The 21,290-nt window shown below is 44.5% G+C and overlaps 1 protein-coding gene across 1 annotated transcript in view; it reads right to left on the minus strand.

Moving 5' to 3' along the window:
- Positions 1 to 447: 447 nt before the first annotated feature.
- The window catches only part of LOC141161410 (uncharacterized), a 100,522-nt gene continuing 79,679 nt past the window's right edge, over positions 448 to 21,290 (minus strand). The window contains exon 5 of the mRNA XM_073646220.1: positions 448 to 1,831. Within this exon, the coding sequence (XP_073502321.1) occupies positions 448 to 1,831 (1,384 nt within the window). The remainder of the gene's footprint in view (positions 1,832 to 21,290) is intronic.

Consider the following 21,290-nt stretch of genomic DNA (forward strand, 5'->3'; position numbering starts at 1 on the left):
TTTTTCAATAAAGATTATTATAAATTTTCTCAAAACTCTGGTCATTTTGGGTTATTTAGACCCTGGTTTGGTATAGATTAACAGTTGAGTTATGTGATAGACACTTAAGGAGATCCATGAGCTCATTTTTGTTTAAAGAAAATAATTAAGCTGACATAGTAGACAGAAAGTAAATGTTACTTACTTATTTATTTTTGTGTAGTACAACTATATGGTTTGCGGGTATAAACATTCAAAGTGTAAATATTTCAAATTTTTTATTTTATTGTTTCAAATTTCTGTAAACAAAATCAAAAGATGTTAATTTAAATGTATTACTAACATAGAGTACAACATGTCAGGAAGAAAAATTCTCAGATAACTGAGATATGTTGAAAAATTCCATCGTTATTACCACAAAAAAGTGACATGTCAGAGTTGAAAAATTTTGCTTGTTCACTAAAGAGGTTAAACTGGTTTCTTCCCACTGTGAGTTGTCTGATGTCTAACAAGGTGTGATTTCTTAGTAAAACATTTCCCACATTCTGAACATGAAAATGGCTTCTCTCCTGTGTGAATTCTCTCATGTGAAACAAGATGAGATTTTATAGTAAACCATTTCCCACATTCTGAGCATGAAAATGGCTTCTCTCCTGTGTGAATTCTCTCATGGATAGTAAGAATAGATTTTTGGGTAAAACATTTCCCACATTCTGAGCATGAAAATGGCTTCTCTCCTGTGTGAATTCTCTCATGGCTAATCAGAGATGATTTCTCTGTAAAACATTTCCCACATTCTGAGCATGAAAATGGCTTCTCTCCTGTGTGAATTCTCTCATGGATAGTAAGAATAGATTTTTGGGTAAAACATTTCCCACATTCTGAGCATGAAAATGGCTTCTCTCCTGAGTGAATTCTCTCATGTGTAACAAGACAAGATTTCAAATTAAACAATTTCCCACATTCTGAGCATGAAAACAGCTTCTCTCCAGTGTGAATTCTCTCATGTGTAACAAGAGAGGATTTATCTGAAAAACATTTCCCACATTCTAAACATGAAAAAGGCTTCTCTCCTGTGTGAATTCTTTCATGTGTAACAAGACGAGATTTCACAGTAAACAATTTCCCACATTCTGAGCATGAAAATGGCTTTTCTCCTGTGTGAATTCTCTCATGTACAGTAAGAACTGATTTTTGGGTAAAACATTTCCCACATTTTGAACATGAATATGGCTTCTCTCCTGTGTGATTTCTTTGATGTGTAACAAGTTGTGATTTCTTAGTAAAACATTTCTCACATTCGGAACACGAAAAAGGCTTCTCTCCCGTGTGAATTCTCTGATGTCTAACAAGATTAGATTTAACAGTAAACCATTTCCCACATTCTGAGCATGAAAATGGCTTCTCTCCTGTGTGAATTCTCTCATGTATAACAAGAGAGGATTTATCTGAAAAACATTTACCACATTCTAAACATGAAAAAGGCTTCTTTCCTGTGTGAATTCTCTCATGTGTAACAAGACGATATTTCAAAGTAAACAATTTCCCACATTCTGAGCATGAAAATGGCTTCTCTCCTGTGTGAATTCTCTCATGAACAGTGAGAACAGATTTTTTGGTAAAACATTTCCCACATTTTGAACATGAATATGGCTTCTCTCCTGTGTGATTTCTTTGATGTGTAACAAGTTGTGATTTCTTAGTAAAACATTTCTCACATTCGGGACACGAAAAAGGCTTCTCTCCCGTGTGAATGCTCTCATGGCTAACCAGAGATGATTTCTTAGTAAAATATATCCCACATTCTGAACATGAAAATGGCTTCTTTCCTGTGTGAATTCTACTATGTTCAGCAAGTTTTGATTCATCTGTAAAACATTTCTTACATTCTGAGCATGAAATTGTCTTTTTAATTGTGGATTCTCTTTGATCTTCCACACTTCTGTGACTTTTATTTTGCTTAACTGTCTGTTCACAAAGTTTGCTTTGTGTTATAAGGTGTGGTTCAGTTGAGGTTGCTGACATAAAGTCTGGGTCATGAGAGGAAGATGTTTCAGGACACCAAGCATCCTCTTCTTCTTCATTTGACTTGACTAAAAATGTTTCTGTTACTTTTGGAACCGGCCGTTCTTCTGTATGTGGTACTGGGAATATTGCAGATTGAATGTTTGGATACTGTAAAGTCCACTTCTTCCTTGAAACTCCTTTCCTAAGGGGGAGAACCATGCAACTATAGCAATTGGTAGTGTGATCCGATATTTTGCCTGGAAGTCCACCTCTTGGCATTTCAGTGGATGGACGGACTTCATTTTGTATTCTTCCAACTGTCATGGCGCTCTCATGATGCAGTTTGACAATTTTCTTAGTCAAGTGACCGCTATCGATGAGCTGGATGATGCTGTTTCTCTTTTCTTGGCAAATCTTCATGACTGCTCCTCGATTCGAACCAGTGACCTTTCGTTTGGGAATCTACCTAATAAAAACACAGATACTAGGGAAGGTGAGAAAAGGTTATATTTTGTTATATACAGGAAGAAAAAGATTTTTCCAATGCCATTAGCAAAACAGTAACAATGCAGTGACATGACAATAATCTGCATAACTAATCAAATGCTAAATAGCTGCAAGTCAAATTTATGTTTGAGACAGCCAAGATGATTGTCTATAAAATGATGGTAGTATCACATTAGAAACAGTAGTGGTTGGTGAGATATGGAGCCTGAAAGTCAAAAGTTCATAACAATGTTATCCTTTTGAACGTCAATGTCATTGTACATACTGTAAGGCAGCGCTCGTCATCATACTGGGGGTAACTCGCTTCGCTGCGTCAATCAATGCACACGTGCAATGTCTTTACGTTTTTCACACAGTGTTGCAGTTTATTATGGCACTTCATAAACCGCTGTTCACACACAGTTCATCTTAGTCCGCCACCGGCAGGTTTACACACATAAACAATTCATGAGCCAAGTGGCACACCGGCCCACTTGCTCCAGGGTACAGCTTACGGCAAGGTAATAAAGTAGCAATGTTCATATCACAATGTCCATATAGCACCGGGTATTACCTTTGCCGGGTATAGCTGTCTCAGTCCGTTACTCTGCCACCACTGTGGCTCTGCGGCTTCCCAGGTAGGGGTCTCCAGCCGTCGTTCCCTCAAAGGCCACTGACATCCACACAGGATCCAGGCTCTGCCTTCCAGGACTCTTACTCAAGCCGGCTCTCCCTCAAAGGCCACTGACATCCGCACAGGATCCAGGCTCGACCTTTCAGGTACCAGGCTTCACTTCAAAGCCGCTGCCTCCCAAGGCCACTAGCATCCGCACAGGATCTAGTCTTTGCCTTCAGGCTGCCAGGTATCACGGTATCCCACACACATGGGGAACAGGCCTCACGCCTCTCACACCGAACACACCTGTCTCAAATTAAGCAGGTTTATATATGCTGTGCACAGACTGCCACATACTGACAGGACCTTGCTGATGTCACAGTCATGTGATCAGTCAGCTGTGTGTATAGGTCCTGTGTGCTGTCCCAGTCATGTGTACAGAGCTTTACTGTGCATACAGGACCTGTGTGATGTCACAGTCATGTGACCAGTCAGTTAAAGGGGAAGGTACATGGTCCGGTAAACACATCCTGGACCATTTACAGTAATGCTAGCAAGCTGCTGCATTACATATTCCCCCCCCTCTGTTCAAACTTGTGGGGTTGAACACATAATATACACAATAACATTATAACCCCCAGCTCACATAGAGACCATGTACTTTACAATTGTGCTACTCAGCCCCTGGAACCTTAGTCAACGACATTAGCCCATTCCTTAGGGACCTACCATTTGTCACTGTCACTGACTTCGTCAGGTCACCTTTCCGGGTCGTAACCTTGCCAGGTCTCCTCCGCTCCCAGCGGTCAGTCATAATCTTGTCAGACCTCCCCCGCACCCAGCGGTCAGTCATACAGCGGTGTGACTCACATGCCCTGGTATCTAAGGTCCGGTTCGACTCCGTACTGTCCCGTCCTCTATGGGGTCGTTTGTACGGGCTGCTCAAACCTGAGTTACTGGAGGTCTCACTACCTCTAAACCCACGCCCACTACTCTCAGGACATCTTGAAAGGTCCCTAACTTCAGCTGTAGCTGTTCTGTTATTTAGGGGGCCCTTTCTCTGTCGGGTCTCACTATTTCTAGACGGCTCCCATCTTCTGCTGCTCAGATGATGCTGTCTATCTACTCGCAGTCTAGCGAGATTCAATTGTTCTACCTCCTGCAGGTAGGTCACTCGGTACTCAATCAGCATGCGTATATATTCTAGGCTTTCTTCTGTTCCTACAGTGGAGAAGGACACCATGCCGTCTTCGTCTGGTATCCAGTCCTGATGATCACGTGGACTGCTTACTTTCACCACACCAGACTTCTTGACCATCATCTGCATGGCTCGACCGCTTCTCCCAATGAGCTTTCTCACCAGAACATGAGGCACCCGGATGACCTCTTCACGCATACTGTGAGCTTTTCTCCTAAGCTCCAGTTGCCTAACGGCTTGTTCCGTCTTCAACCGGAGAAACCGCTTCGTACGAATACATCGCCAGTGCATGTCACTTAGGATAGCCACCCTCTTCACTGTGACTTCGGTCGTGGACAGGACCACCAGCTGTTTAGCTTCTGAGGTCAGGTACACCTTACAGGCTCCCACGGCTTTCTTAAACTCCTCATGCACGAACTCACGGGTGCATTCTTCCCTCAAGTCCTCGGGTACATCTACGAGGCACTTGTACCGAGACGTTTCGGTCTCACCAGTGGTTTCCAGACGATCAACCAGCTCAGGTTTCAGGGACAACTGACTTCCAGCTTCTTCACCCTGGATGCTTCCCCTGAGCTGACTCACAACTACCACTTCACAACTTTTCGTCTTGACCACCTCCACTTCACCTTTATCTTCCAACACCATACTCTTAGCTCTCCTCAGGTCTACCTTCTCATGGTCTAAGGGAGTAAGTGCAACTTGTTTGCCTTTTCCCTTCTCCAAGGAGACCTCGTTCACCATGTGACACTTTGCTAGGCGACCTTTGAGCTCCAAAACTTCTCCTTCCAGCTCAATTACTCGCCTCTCAGCGGCCCGTCTCTGAAGCTCTTCCTGCTTCAACTGCTCTTCCAGCAGCAGAGCTCTCTCAGACCTCTCCGTCTCCAATGTGCCCACTCGGCTCTCAATAGCCAGTCTCTCACGCTTCTCTTGCGTCCACTGGGTTTGTAGCAACTCCTTGAGCTCCCTGATCTCGGCTCTTACTTCCACCGAATCATCCAAGCTCGCATCACTCGAGGAGCTATCTGCTTCACACCTCCCCTCACCAGCGGCCAACTCCTGGCCCTGGTCTGTGGATTCTCCGACAGACTCCTCCATCTTTTTCCGCTCAGCTTCCATCTTGCTGACTGTTTCTTTAAGGTACGTCTCCGCCTTCTGGAGAGCATCACAGGACATCTGTAGCTCCTTCACCTGAGCTTCCAGATCTAGGGTCTTTCCCCGGAGACCATCATTCTCCTCACGGGTGTCTTGCAGAGTGGTCTCATCCGCTTGGCGCACTTGCTCTGCACCCACCTTATCCTCCTCTAGTTTTTCCTTCACCTTGAGGAGATCCTCATAATCTCTCTTACTCTGTTGCAGTTCCCTACTGCGTTCACCACACTCCTTCTTGAAGTCACACAGCTCCTGGTTGAGCTGTTTGAGCAGTCGTTCTAGGATTTGTTCGCGTCCAGAAACACCATTCTGCCGCGCCTCCTTCTCAAGCTTCAACTGCAAAACCTCTTCCTGGATTTTGCGGCGGTCCTCCTTAATTGCGTAGAACATTTCCTTCCACTGGTTAATTTCCTCGTTGCTTCCCTTTAGATCTCGCTGTAAGTCCTTCACAAGCTGGTGTATTTTCTGCTGTTCAGACTCCAGGATCAACTGGATTGAGGACACGTTCCCCAGGTTTCCACATAATTGCTGCCCGATAGGTTCCAGCTCTTGGTCACGACTGGCCGCCTCCCCTTCCAGGGCTGTCAGATCCTTCTGACTCGGTACCGTACCGGAGGTTGCTACTGGCAACGTCACCTCCTCTTCTACCTCTAATGGAGGATCCACACTTGAAGCAAAGGCACACAGTACTACCCTCTCTTTATTTTTATTTTCAGCCAAGTCTACAGGAGCAACCTTTTTGTGGCCCTTGCGCCGTCTACGAGATGGGGACTCTCTCACCTCGTCTAGCCCCTCCTGACTGAACTCACTTTTTACTTTAATAGTGTCACAGTCAGCTACGGGGTCTGTGTCACTACCCATGGTGTTGTGGACTAACAGGTCACCTCCCACTTTGACGTCACCCCCTTCTACTGGAGTTACCCCGTTATCAACGGTCACATTGTCATTTTTAGGAGGCACCAACCCACCACCAGTAACAATTTTCAGTTTTCTACACTCCACACTCTTGTGAAAATCCGCCCCTTTTTTAGACTCCGCCCCCTTTTTAACAACCACACCGGCAGGGTAATTTTTACACAAAAAATCAGCAGTAGTCTTAGGACTCAGTTCACAACATCTCTTACCACCTCCCCGGGCACTCTGGGACAACACTGGCACCCCCGGAGAGTCCATAGAATGGTCCACTGCCGCCATTCCATATGGTGCCCACAGCTCCTGCGGTTCCTGCACCATGTCCAGTAAAAGTTTCCCAAATACCTGCTCCGGTCCCAACCGGCCCTTCAACCGCTCAATAGCTCCAGACAGATCTGCTGCTTTGCTCACAGCCATCGCGGTACACTGTTCACACTAGCACTTCATCGCTCTCCCGGAAAATTTTCGTGGCCCCACCAAGCCACCGCAAAACCGGATTTGAGTGCGATGAGAATCTTCGCAACCCCGCCGAGTTGCCGCAAGATGCTTTATACTTCGTGAGCCCCGCCGAGCCACAGCAAACCAGGTTTGAGTGCGACGCCAATCTTCGCAACCCCGCCGAGTTGCCGCAGGATGCTTTATCCACACTCGTCGTCCTGTGCCGTTGCCCCTAGCAACCGGGGTTGTCGTTGCCACTAGCAACCGGGCTGCCGTTGCCCGCACTCTCGAACCATATGTAAGGCAGCGCTCGTCATCATACTGGGGGTAACTCGCTTCGCTGCGTCAATCAATGCACACGTGCAATGTCTTTACGTTTTTCACACAGTGTTGCAGTTTATTATGGCACTTCATAAACCGCTGTTCACACACAGTTCATCTTAGTCCGCCACTGGCAGGTTTACACACATAAACAATTCATGAGCCAAGTGGCACACCGGCCCACTTGCTCCAGGGTACAGCTTACGGCAAGGTAATAAAGTAGCAATGTTCATATCACAATGTCCATATAGCACCGGGTATTACCTTTGCCGGGTATAGCTGTCTCAGTCCGTTACTCTGCCACCACTGTGGCTCTGCGGCTTCCCAGGTAGGGGTCTCCAGCCGTCGTTCCCTCAAAGGCCACTGACATCCACACAGGATCCAGGCTCTGCCTTCCAGGACTCTTACTCAAGCCGGCTCTCCCTCAAAGGCCACTGACATCCGCACAGGATCCAGGCTCGACCTTTCAGGTACCAGGCTTCACTTCAAAGCCGCTGCCTTCCAAGGCCACTAGCATCCGCACAGGATCTAGTCTTTGCCTTCAGGCTGCCAGGTATCACGGTATCCCACACACATGGGGAACAGGCCTCACGCCTCTCACACCGAACACACCTGTCTCAAATTAAGCAGGTTTATATATGCTGTGCACAGACAGCCACATACCGACAGGACCTTGCTGATGTCACAGTCATGTGATCAGTCAGCTGTGTGTATAGGTCCTGTGTGCTGTCCCAGTCATGTGTACAGAGCTTTACTGTGCATACAGGACCTGTGTGATGTCACAGTCATGTGACCAGTCAGTTAAAGGGGAAGGTACATGGTCCGGTAAACACATCCTGGACCATTTACAGTAATGCTAGCAACCTGCTGCATTACAATACTATATTGTTTTGTTCCCATTTTGTAACATTTTTGTATAATTTTTATAAACACTGCCTACTAGCGATGAGCGAATGTGCTCTCCACTGCTCGGTACTCGCCAGAGCATCATGGTGCTCGACAAGCTCTGCACGTATTTCCAGGTTGCTCGGGCACGAATTCGGGTCCCCTCCCTGCATGTTTGGTGGTCTTTAGAGAGCCAATGAACATGCAGGGATTGCTTGCCATGCAATGTAATGCGTACCAAACGCTTAAAAAACACTTGGTAGAAGGTCTGCCATGTTCCCGCATGTGCTGTGCACATGCTGAGGAAATTTCCGCTGTGGATTATCATTGCGGAAAAATCCGCAGCACTACCAATTATTTTGCGTAAACGCGGCGTTTTCGCCGCCATTGACTTGCATTGGAACGCATGGAATCTGCATCACTGCATCTGTACATGCGGAATCCATGTTATTCAATGTGCTAATGGGACCCGGGTTTGGAGAAGAGGAGACTCTCCTCCGGACCCGGGTACCATAGAACCTGTAAAAAAAAGAATAAAATAAAAAATAAATATTATACTTACCTTCTGATGGCCCCCGGTCTCCTTGTCTCTGCTTTCCGGCAACTCGCGGTAGACTAAAGGACCTGCGCTGATGTCATTTAGTCATGTGACGGGTCACGCGACGCTGACGTCGGCAAGTCCTTAAATCTACCGTGAGCTGCCAGCAAGCAGAGACAAGGACTCTGGGGGCCATCAGAAGGTAAGTATTATATTTATTTTTTTACCATTCTTTCAGTCACACTATATAAATCCATGCCGGTTGCAATGGTAATAGGAGATTTTAACAATATGCATTTTATAGAGGAGGATAGGTTAAAAACAGGGGGTACAAAGGAAAGATCACACGGGAAACCAACTCTACTAACAGATTTATTAGAGGACATGAATACATCAGATGTGTGGAAAATGGAGTATTCTAATGAACGAGAATTCACGCATTTCTCTCATCCACATCAAACTTGGTCCAGAATTGATTATCTATTTGAGAGTAGAGAATTATTGGATAGATGAAAAGAGGCAAAAATAGAGGAAATGGTAATTTCTGACCATATACCAATATCTCTAAACTTATTAGAGCAATATCCAAAAGGAACAGATTTTATATGGAGGTTCCCGGCCTTTGTTCTTAGAGACCAACAATTTAAAGAGACATTGTAACAATGGTGGGAAGAATATTCCTATGACAATTCTTCAGATGATTTAAAGACGCAAACATATTGGGAGGCAGGAAAGACAGTTTTGAGAGGGAAATTAATAGCGTATGTGCATACATTAAAGAAAAAAACCAACTGCCAAATATGAAGAGTTTAGCAATAAACTCAGGGACAAATATGTAGTCTTCCAACAAAAAAAACTTAAGAAGCCAGGGAAAACTGGAAGGTGGTCAAAAGAAATTTTGATGGGTGGGCAGAAAAAAAGAGAAATGTTTAGGAAGACTCAGGTGGACATTGAGTTGAGGAGGTTTGGGGATAAAGCGGGGAGGCTACTAGCAAATTTGGAAAAGGTAGAAAGGAAAAAAATATATTAAAACTTAAGAATAAGGAGGGACTAGTAGTAGACAATCCCAAAGAGATAAGCTCAATCCTAAGGGATTTTTATGCAAATCTATACTTAGAAGAGTCACAGGGTGATGATAGAGGTGGAGATTTCTTGAGTAAAATTACAATGCCTCAGAAGCACAACTGACTATGATAAATGCCCCTGTTATGGAGAAAGAGGTGAAGAGCACTATTGGTGGTCTACTGGCTGGAAAAGCTCCTGGTCCTGATGGGTTCACGGGGGATTTCTTTAAAGTCATGACCCAATAAATAGCTCCTACTCTAACTAAATGGTATAACAAGATACTACAAGGTGGAGACTTATTGGGGGCAACGATATGGCTCATTTGGGTATCAAGTTAGGTAGAAAACTGAAGTCAGTCTATAATTTAAATTTCCCCGCATTTACTTCTAAAATACAGCATGAACTGGAAAGATGGCAAAGTCTGCCATCAAAATGTTGAGTATTTCAAAACTCATGTATCCATTACAGATAATACGGTTCTCTTAAAACATGTAGACGTGGAAAAGATAAATTCAGCTATCAGGAAATTCATATGGAAGGATCGGAGGCCAAGAATAACATTAAAAACGCTGATGGGAACAAAAGAGGAGGGGGGGACAAATCTACCAGACATAAGAGGATACAACCTGGCATGTATCTCCCGACACATAACAGACTGGTTGAAAGGCACTAATAAATTCCCTGACACGGCCCTGGAAAAAGCCTATGCAGATCCGTGGAATCTAATTGCCATATTGCACACACCACAAAATCTAATGCCTAACAAAATTAAAAACGGAATAGTATACCAGGACACGATAGCAACATGGAAAGAAATCAGGAGTAGACTCTAAGCTATCTTGGAGAATTTCAAGGGATTTGCCCCTGTGGGAGAATCCAACGTTATGGCAATTAGGGGAGAACAAATTATTTCAGGAATGGAAGCTGAAAGGGATACACAAAATAGCTCATTTATTGCATGAGGAAGAGAGTAGGTGGTTGACTAGAGAAGAGATTATATCGAAATTTAAATTAAGTAAACAACAATTTCTACAATTCAAACAAATCAGAGGAATTATTATGGCAATCTGATAAATGTAAGGGAAGCAACGAAAAGAAGCGCAATGGATACGCTATTATTGGACCGAGCAGGTACACACAGTATATCTACCTTATATAGAAGTCTCAAAGAAATGCAGGGGAAAATAGAAACAGAACAAATATTTATGTCATGGGATACGCAAAAAGAGGGAGAGGAAATTGGGGAAAAAATCTTGGTAGGGTGGCATGTAGTGCGGAAGAACATTTTGAGTGAGGTTTGGAAAGACACACAGTTTAGGATCATGGATAGAGCCATCTTGGCCTTTAACCCCTTAATAACATCTGACGTACTAATACGCGTCTGTGCCCTGGGACTTAAGAGCCAGACCCGTATTAGTACGTCATCGCGATCTCGCGCGCACACAGGCTGTGCGGGCGCGATCGCCGCCGGGTGTCAGCTGATTGTCACAGCTGACACCCGGTACTATGTGCAGGGAGCGGTCCTGCACCGCTCCCGGCACATTAACCCCTGCGATGCTGCGATCGAAGTCGATCGCAGCCGATCGCAGCATTGCGGGGGCAAGGGGAGGTGATCGCAGATACTCGCCTCCTCTTCCGGCTTCCAGCGCTGTCTGCAAAGGCTTCCCGGGTGTTGCCATGACGACCCGATGTCGTCATGACAACATCCGGGTCACCAGACAGCAGGAAGATTGTTTGGACATGCGCAGTGCATCTCCAAATAATCTTCTCACTGTGCAGCGCTGATAGCCTGTATGACACAGGGATGGTGCTGCATTCCTGTGCCATGCAGGCGATCAGAGAAAAAAAAGTGAAAGTCCCATAGTGGGACAAAGTAATAAAGTATAAAAACTGTCAGTAAGTGAAAAAAAAAAAAAAAAAAAAATTGCAAAAATATAAAAAAATAAATAAAATAATCCACCAAAAATAAAAATATAATGTACCCATCAATAAATATTATTATAAAAAAAAACAATAAAAGTACACATATTTGGTATCGCCGCGTCCGGAACAACCTGACCTATAAAACTGTCCCACTAGTTAACCCCTTCAGTGAACACGGTAAAAAAAAAAAAAAAAAAACGAAGCAAAAAACAATGCTTTATCACCATACCGCCAAATAAAAAATGGAATAACACGTGATCAAAAAGACGAATATAAATAAAAATGGTACCGCTGAAAACGTCATCTCGTCCCGCAAAAAACAAGCCGCCATGCAGCTCCATCAGCTGCAAAAAATAAAAAAGTTATAGCTCTCAGAATAAAGCTATGCTAAAAAATATTTTTTTCTATAAAATTGCTTTTATTATGTAAAAGTGCAAAACATAGAAAAACGATATAAATGTGGTACCGCTGTAAACGTACTGACCTGAAGAATAAAGCTGCCTTATCACTTTTACCACAAGCGGAACAGAATAATAAAAAAAAAACACAATTCCTGAATTGTTGGTTTTTGTTTATTCTGCCTCCCAAAAATCGGAATAGAAAGCGATCAAAAAACGTCACGTGCCTGAAAATGGCACCAATAACAACGTCAACTCATCCCGCAAAAAACGAGCCGTCACATGACTGTCTGCCAAAATCTGGAAAAATTATAGCTCTCAAAATATGGCGATGCAAAAACTAGATTTTACAAAAAATGCGTCTTTTTGTGTGTGACAGCTGTCAGTCATAAAAACCCCATATGATTCTGGTATTGCTGTAATCACACCGACCCGAAGAATAAAGTCGTCTAATCACTTATACCGCACGAGGAACGGCGTCAAAAATAAACTCTTGGGTTACGATTGGGCTAGGGTTAGGGCTGGGTTTGGGGTTAGGGTTCTGCTAGGGTTAGGGTTGTGCTAGGGTTAGGGTTGTGCTACGGTTAGGGTTGTGCTACGGTTAGGGCTGTGCTACGGTTGGGGTTGGGGTTAGGGTTGTGATGGGGTTGGGATTTTTTTCAAAAGTAATAAAAAAGATGACGATATGGCGACTAGTGTTGAGCGCAAGTGCTCGCTACTTGAGTTTGCATCGGGTGCTCTGGTATGTATTGAGTATCGTGGGTATTTGAGTGACATGCTCGAGTCTCTGCCCCATATGCTTCGCGGCCAAAAAAACTTTACGGGGATTGCCTGCCATGCACGAGCGATCCCCGCATGTTTTTTTTTGGGTGTCTAATAACCGTGAAACATGCGGAGCAGGGACTCGAGCATGTCACTCGAGCACACGCTGTACATGGTGCATACCTGAGTACCCGATGCAAACTCAAGTAGCGAGCACTTGCGCTCAAGACTAATGACAACTTATTCAATATGATGACCTAATGTAAACAAATTCTGTTCAATTTCAATCTGGGTTCAAAATGTTCACTATACACCTTAATAAAATCCTTGAGGGGTATAGTTTCCAAAATGGGGTCACTTGTGGGGGAGCTCCACTGTTTAGGCACATCACGGGCTCTCCAAATGCGACATGGTGTCCGCTAACAAATTGAATGGAAAATCGGCTCAAATTGTTAGCGGACACCATGTTGCGTTTGGAGAGCTACTGCGTGCACAAATATTGGAGCTCCCCCACAAGTGACCCCATTTTGGAAACTAGACCCCCAAGGCACCTATCTAGATGCATAGTGAGCACTTGGAACCCCCAGGTGCTTCACAAATTGATTCGTAAAAATGAAAAAGTGAAAAAAAAAACACTTTTTCATATTTATGAATCAATTTGTGAAACACCTGGGGGTTCCAAGTGCTCACTATGCATCTAGATAGGTGCCTTGGGGAGTCTAGTTTCCAAAATGGGGTCACTTGTGGGGGAGCTCCAATGTTTGGGCACACAGGGACTCTACAAATGCAACATGGTATCCGCTAACAAATTGTCGGCTCAAATTGTTAGCGGACATCATGTTGCGTTTGGAGAGCCCCTGTGTGCCCAAACATTGGAGCTCCCCCACAAGTGACCCCATTTTGGAAACTAGACCCCCCAAGGCACCTATCTAGATTCATAGTGAGCACTTGGAACCCCCAGGTGTTTCACAAATTGATTCATAAATATGAAAAAGTGTTTTTTTTTCACTTTTTCATTTTTACGAATCAATTTGTGAAGCACCTGGGGGTTCCAAGTGCTCACTATGCATCTAGATAGGTGCCTTGGGGTGTCTAGTTTCCAAAATGGGGTCACTTGTGGGGGAGCTCCAATGTTTGGGCACAAAGGGGCTCTCCAAACGCAACATGATGTCCGCTAACAATTTGAGCCGACAATTTGTTAGCGGATACCATGTTGCATTTGGAGAGTCCCTGTGTGCCCAAACATTGGAGCTCTCCCACAAGTGACCCCATTTTGGAAACTAGACCCCCAAGGCACCTATCTAGATGCATAGTGAGCACTTGGAACCCCCAGGTGCTTCACAAATTGATTCATAAAAATGAAAAAGTGTTTTTTTTTCACTTTTTCATTTTTACGAATCAATTTGTGAAGCACCTGGGGTTCCAAGTGCTTACTATGCATCTAGATAGGTGCCTTGGGGGGTCTAGTTTCCAAAATGGGGTCACTTGTGGGGGAGCTCCAATGTTTGGGCACACAGGGGCTCTCCAAACACAACATGGCGTCCGCTAATTATTCAAGCAAATTTTACGATCAAAAAGTCAAATGGCGCTTCTTCCCTTCCGAGCCCTGCCGTGCGCCCAAACAGTGTTTTTTCCCCACATATTGGGTATCTACGTACCCAGGGGAAATTGCACAACAAATTTTGGGGTCCATTTTTTCTTGTTACCTCTGTGAAAATAAAAAAAAATTGGGTCTAAAGTAACATTTTTGTGCAAAAAGTTAAATGTTCATTTTTTTCTTCCACATTCAAAAAATTCCTGTGAAGCACCTGAAGGGTTAATAAAGTTCTTGAATGTGATTTTGAGCACCTTGAGGGGTGCAGTTTTTAGAATGGTGTCACTTTTGGGTATTTTCTGTCATAAAGACCTCTCAAAGTGACTTCAAATGTGATGTGGTCCCTAAAAAAATGGTTTTGTAAATTTTGTTGGAAAAATGAGAAATCGCTGGTCAACTTTTAACCCTTATAGCTCCCTAACAAAAAAAAATTTTGGTTCCAAAATTGTGCTGATGTAAAGTAGACATGTGGGAAATGTTATTTATTAACTCTTTTGTGTGACATATCTCTCTGATTTAAGGGCATAAAAATTCAAATTTTGAAAATTGCAAAATTTTCAACATTTTCGCCAAATTTCCGTTTTTTTCACAAATAAACGCAAGTGATATCGATGAAATTTTGCCACAACCATGAAGTACAATATGTCACGAAAAAACTATCTCAGAATCAGGGGGATCCGTTGAAGCGTTCAAGAGTAATTACCTCATAAAGTGACAGTGGTCAGAATTGTAAAAATTGGCCTGGTCATTAACGTGCAAACCACCCTCGGGGCTTAAGGGGTTAATATACCAATATCTAAAAATATGAGAGATCGTTTGACACATTGTCCAAAATGCAAACTTAAAGACTCAGACTTACTACATGGGTTGTGGAGCTGCCCTAAAGTACAAGAATTCTGGAAAAAAATTAAAACATGTATTGGAGAATACGGGTGTTAAGGGTGTACCTCTATATCCGTTACCATTTCTTTTCCACTATTGGAGGAGTGAGGAAGGGGTACAACAAAAAGAGAATGACAAATTAACCCAAATATTCCATACCAAAAAGAGAACGATAGGATAGAAGTGAACACTGGAATTAAAATAGTATAATCTGCATGTCTGGGTACAGCGAGGGTAGTTGGGAAATGATACATTATATATATTTTTTCTTTCTTGTGTTTACTCTGTATGTGATCCTTTCAATTTGAAAATGGAAGATGAGAAACTAAATCTGAGAGTTTGTAAACTAAATGTACATAATTTTATTGTATAATTACAGATGTTAAAAATTAATAAAAAGTATTGTTAAAAAAATGTAATTATTCTTTCTTTTCCCACCCAATGGTATAAAATTCTGCACTACAAGACCACCCAGTCTGTCTAATAGGATTACAGCTGCCCAGTGTCTAAAGCCCCCGTCTCACATAGCGAGATCGCTAGCGAGATCGCTGCTGTCACGGTTTTGGTGACACAACAGCGACCTCACCAGCGATGTCGTTATGTGTGACACTTTGCAGCGATCAGGCCCCTGCTGTGAGGTCGCTGATCGCTGCAAAGTGTCCTGGACCATTTTTTAGTCTTTGCCCTCCTGCTGGTCAGCACACATCGCTGTGTGTGACCAGCGGGAGCAGCGATCAGGCTCGTAACCATGATAAACATCGGGTTACTAGGGGCACACGCGCACTTAGTAACCCGCTCTTTATCATGGTTACGAGCCTGCTAAAGTGAGCGGTAACCTCCCGCTCACTGTAGCAGAGTGGTAACCATGATAAACTACGGGTTACTAGGTGCGCGTGTGCCCCTAGTAACCCGATGTTTATCATGGTTACCAGCCTGCTCCAGCTTCAGCAGGCTGGTAACCAGGAGCAGGACATTGTGGAAAGATTCTTTCCACGATGTCGCTGCTCCCCTGATCGTTGGTGAGCCTGCCTGTTTGACAGCTCACCAGCGACCACATAGCGACGCAGCAACGATCCCTGACAGGTCGTATCGTTGTCGGGATCGCTGCAGCGTCGCTAACTGTGACGGGGCCTTAACTCAAGCTCACGAATAACCACCAAGAACTGCCATCACTTAGGTGTGGTTAAAGAACCAGTACTCTTCAGTCGTATCACATGGAGTGTAATATAATGAGAACAGTCTCAATGCTTATTGAGTACAAAAAGTAGATAACAAATGACATTCAGTAAAAAGCTGCAAACAAGGTTCTTAAAATAAAAGGAAACAAACTAGAAACCTAACGCTCAGGTTTTCGTAAAGTATCACTTCTATTCACCGGCCCATCCCGGGTTCTAATCCCATTTCTCCTACACTCCAATCATTTCTCCTCAACACTTTATCATCTATTTGCATTTTAATATCAATTAGTTTGATCTCCCATTTACAAAAATGTAAAAAAAAATGATCAAAAGATGTATAGAAAAAATAATAGTATCACTAAAAATGTCACTCTGTCCTGTAAAATGTGGCCTCCCAAATTCAATTTTTGAAGTGCTGCCCATATACCCAGCCGATTTTGAGACCCCGGCTTTACAGCTTATTATTAAAGATTTTAAGATTTAATATATAAAAAAAATACAGTGCTTACAATAAAAGATATAAAAAGGTAAAAATAAAACAACACACAAATATGCAAAAGTGTTATAAAATAAAAATGATAAATAGCAGAAATACCTGAATGTTTCCGTCTACAGTGATCTTTTGTTTCCTTGAGGGAAAGAGAAATGAATCATGGATCACAACCAGCAGCAGTTGACCCCACATGTGAACATGTTCCTACTGTGTCCTTTATATGCCTGGTCCTGGGCTCATATTTCCAGGAGGCCTGGATTCAACTATTTAAAAATCTGTGTTTGTGACTGGAAGGTGGGCTAATGTAGGGGCATTTGCATTTTAAATAGTTTGTGTTTCCACCCCCCCCCCCCCCCACAACAGTGTATAGGAAACATTCAGCTTGTCTATAATCACCATCTCTTAACCCTTTGATGCTCAGAGTGACCAGAGTGGTGTGATGGGAGTGACCCCTCTGTATTCACAGCAAGAAGACCCTTTGTTCCCAGTTCCTATAATACTGGTAAATCCAGTTTGTCCTTTTGTCAACTAAATGTAACTCTACTGCTGTTATACAATTCCCCCTACAATTATACATTTCCTTCCCATTGTCTCTCTCTCTCTTCCCTCCTGTCTCTCTTTTACCTCCTGTCTCTTTCTTACTTTCAAATACAAATAGGCTTTATTGGCAGGACCAAAATACAATTAGTGTTGCCAAAGCAAGAAAAAATAAGTGTGACAGAAAAGGGGATTGGGGTTTTAGGGATGGGATGTTGGGGGGCACAATTTGGGCAGTAATAGACCATTTGGGAATCTTACGTTCCTCTCAGATTATGACGTGGTGAAAAAAGTAGAGAGGGGGGCGCAAATAGCGCTGTTACCCAGTAACACAATCGTGATGTGATTAAAATCTGCTCACCTTATTGAGTTGCGATGATGCACAACTCATATAAACAGCGAATTGGAGGGCTACAGGAAACACTGATCCGTGTCTGAGCCATGGTTTTGTAATAGGCATTTTACCTGATGAAGTGGACGGGACGTCCATGAAACGCGTTGTATTTTAAGCCAATATTAAAAGATGTAACCTTATTTATTGGTATCATCATCTGTACACGGAGGAGCGCTGACTGTACTCACACCATCATATCTTCTACTAAGTTCTTATGACGTGGTGACATATTACTTTCTGTCTCTCTCTTTTGCCTCGTGTCTCTCTCTTTTGCCTCCTGTCTCTCTTGTGCCTCCTGTCTCTCTCTTTTGCCTCCTGTCTCTCTCTTTTGCCGCCTGTCTCTCTCCTGCCTCTTTCTTTTGCCCCGTCTCTCTCCTGCCTCTCTTTCTTTTACCTCCTGTCTCTTTCCCCTGCCTCTTTCTTTTGCCTCCCGTCTCTTTCTTTTCCCTCCCGTCTCTCTCCTGCCTCTCTTTCTTTTACCTCCTGTCTCTCTCTTTTGCCTCCTTTCTCTCTCTCCTGCCTCTCTTTTGCCTCCCGTCTCACTCTTTTGCCTCCTGTCTCTCTTGTGCCTCCCGTCTCTCTTTTTTGCCTCCTGTCTTTCTTTTGCCTCCTGCCTCTCTCCTGCTTCTCTTTCTTTTGCCTCCTGTCTCTCTCCTGCTTCTCTTTCTTTTGCCTCCTGTCTCTCTCCTGCCTCTCTTTCTTTTACCTACTTTCTCTTGCCCCCTGTCTCTCTCGTTTGCCTTCTGTCTCTCTTTCTTTTGCCTCCTGTCTCTCTCTTTTGCCTCCTCTCTCAGTCCTGCCTCTTTCTTTTACCCGTCTCTTTTGCCTCCTGTCTCTCTCCTGCCTCTCTTTCTCTTGCCCGCTATCTCTCTCTTTTGTCTCCTATCTCTCTCTTACCTCCTGTATCTCTCTTTTGCCTCCTGTCTCTCTCTCTTACCTCCTGTCTCTCTCTTTTGCCTCCTGTCTCTCTCCTGCCTCTTTCTTTTGTCCCGTCTCTCTCTCTTTTGCCTCCTGTCTCTCTCTTTTGCATACTGTCTCTCTCTGTTGTCTCCTGTCTCTCACCTCCTGTCTCTCTCTCTCACCTCCTGTCTCTTTCTCTCACCTCCTGTCTCTCTCTCTTACCTCCTGTCTCTCTTTCTTACCACGTCTCTCTCTTACCTCCTGTCTCTCTCTTCCTGTCTCTCTCATCTCCTGTCTCTCACTCTTACCTCCTGTCTCTCTCTTTAACCTCCTAGTCCTCTCTTTTACCTCCTGTCTCTCTCTTACCTCCTGTCTCTCTCTTGCCTCCTGTCTCTCTCTCTTTTTCCTCCTGTCTCTCTCTCCTGCCTCCAGTCTCTCTCCTGCCTCTCTTTCCTTTGCCCCGTCTCACTCTTTTGCCTCCTGTCTCTCTCTTTTGCCTCGTGTCTCTCTGTTTTGCCTCCCGTCTCATTCTCTCACCTCCTGTCTCTCTCTCACCTCCTGTCTCTCTTTCTTACCTCCTGTCTCTCTCATCTCTTGTCTCTCCCTCTCTCACCTCCTGTCTCTCTCTCTCTCACCTCCTGTCTCTTTCTCTCACTTCCTGTCTCTCTCTCTTACCTCCTGTCTCTCTTTCTTACCACGTGTCTCTCTCTCTCTTACCACCTGTCTCTCTCTCTTACCTCCTGTCTCTCTCTTACTTCCTGTCTCTCTCTTACCTCCTGTCTCTCTCTCTTACCATCTGTCTCTCTCTCTTACCACCTGTCTCTCTCTTTAACCTCCTATCCCTCTCTCTCACCTCCTGTCTCTCTCTTACCTCCTGTCTCTCTCTCTTGCCTCCTGTCTCTCTTTCTTACCTCCTGTCTCTCTCTCTCTTACCTCCTGTCTCTCTCTCTCTTGCCTCCTGTCTCTCTCTATCTTACCTCCTGTCTCTCTCTTACCTCCTGTCTCTCTCTCTTCCCTCCTGTCTCTCTTTCTTACCTCCTGTCTCTCTCTTTTGCCTCCCGTCTCTCTCTTTTGCCTTCCATCTTTCTCTTTTGCCTACCGTCTCTCTACTGCCTCTCTTTCTTTTACCCCTGTCTCTCTCTTTTACCCCTGTTTCTCTCTTTTGCCTCATGTCCCTCTCCTGCCTCTCTCTCTCTTACCTCCTGTCTCTCTCTTTTGCCTCCTGTCTTTCTCTCTTACCTCCTGTCTTTCTCTTTCCTCCTGTCTCTCTTTTGCCTCATGTCTCTCCCTTTTGCCTCTTGTCTCTCTCTCTTGTCTCCTGTCTCTTTCTTTCACCTCCTGTCTCTCTCTCACCTCCTGTCTCTTTCTTACCTCCTGTCTTTCTCTCTTACCTCCTGTCTCTCTCTCTCATCTCTTGTCTCTCCCTCTCTCACCTCCTGTCTCTTTCTCTTACCTCCTGTCTCTCTCTCTTACCACCTGTCTCTCTCTTTAACCTCCTATCCCTCTCTTACCTACTGTCTCTCTCTTACCTCTTGTCGCTTTCTCTCTTGCCTCCTGTCTCTCTTTCTTAACTCCTGTCTCTCTTACCTCCTGTCTCTCTCTCTTTTTCCTCATGTCTCTCTCTCTCTCTTACCTCCTGTCTCTCTCTCTTCCCTCCTGTCTCTCTTTCTTACCTCCTGTCTCTCTCTTTTGCCTCCCATCTTTCTCTTTTGCTTATCGTCTCTCTCCTGCCTCTCTCTCTTATCTCCTGTCTCTCTCTTTTGCCTCCTGTCTTTCTCTCTTACCTACTGTCTCTCTCTCTTACCTCCGGTCTCTCTCTTTTGCCTCCTGTCTCTCTCCTGCCTCTTTCTTTTGTCCCATCTCTCTCTCTTTTGCCTCCTGTCTCTCCCTTTTGCCTTCTGTCTCTCTCTTTTGCCTCTTGTCTCTCTCTTGTCTCCTGTCTCTTTCTTTCACCTCCTGTCTCTCTCACCTCCTGTCTCTTTCTCTCACCTCCTGTCTCTCTCTCACATCCTGTCTCTTTTTCTTACTACCTGTCTCTCTCTCTTACCTCCTGTCTCTCTCTCTCTCTTACCTCCTGTCTCTCTCTCTCTCATCTCTTGTTTCTCTCTTACCTCCTGTCACTCTCTCTAACCTCCTATCCCTCTCTCTTACCTCCTGTCTCTCTCTCTTGCCTCCTGTGTGGCGCCCCTGAGGGTTCAGTCGCCACAGGGGTACTGCACCTCACAAAGAGGTGTGGTATCTCCTCTTCCAGGTAAGGATGGAGTACCATTCAGGACCCCCATCACACACTCAACATTACACCACTCCAGTTCTGAAGGGGGCCAAAAAGCACCATAGTGCCGCCCCGGTCCTGAATGGAGATTGGGGGGGAACCAAAGTTAGGGGGAACCACGTAGTGAGTGAGGGTGGAGGAAGCACTTATCTAAGCACTTATCATATATCTATATAACTGGAGGCCATCTTAGTAACAAGGTCTTTGGTTGTGGGTCTTTGGTCGGTAGTTAGCACAAGGCTGCAGCCGTCTGAGGGTCCACGGTCCCTGGTCTCAGGCCTCGAGACGGGGAGCGGGGCAGAGTTATTTCCGGCTCTGTCCCCGGTCAGGGTCCCAAGCAAGAAGGCCCAGGAGGGGAGCAGA

The sequence above is a fragment of the Phyllobates terribilis genome, unplaced genomic scaffold (genome assembly GCF_046119375.1).
Source record: "Phyllobates terribilis strain yellow unplaced genomic scaffold, ASM4611937v1 Scaffold_9__5_contigs__length_417890890, whole genome shotgun sequence".
NCBI lineage: Eukaryota > Metazoa > Chordata > Amphibia > Anura > Dendrobatidae > Phyllobates > Phyllobates terribilis.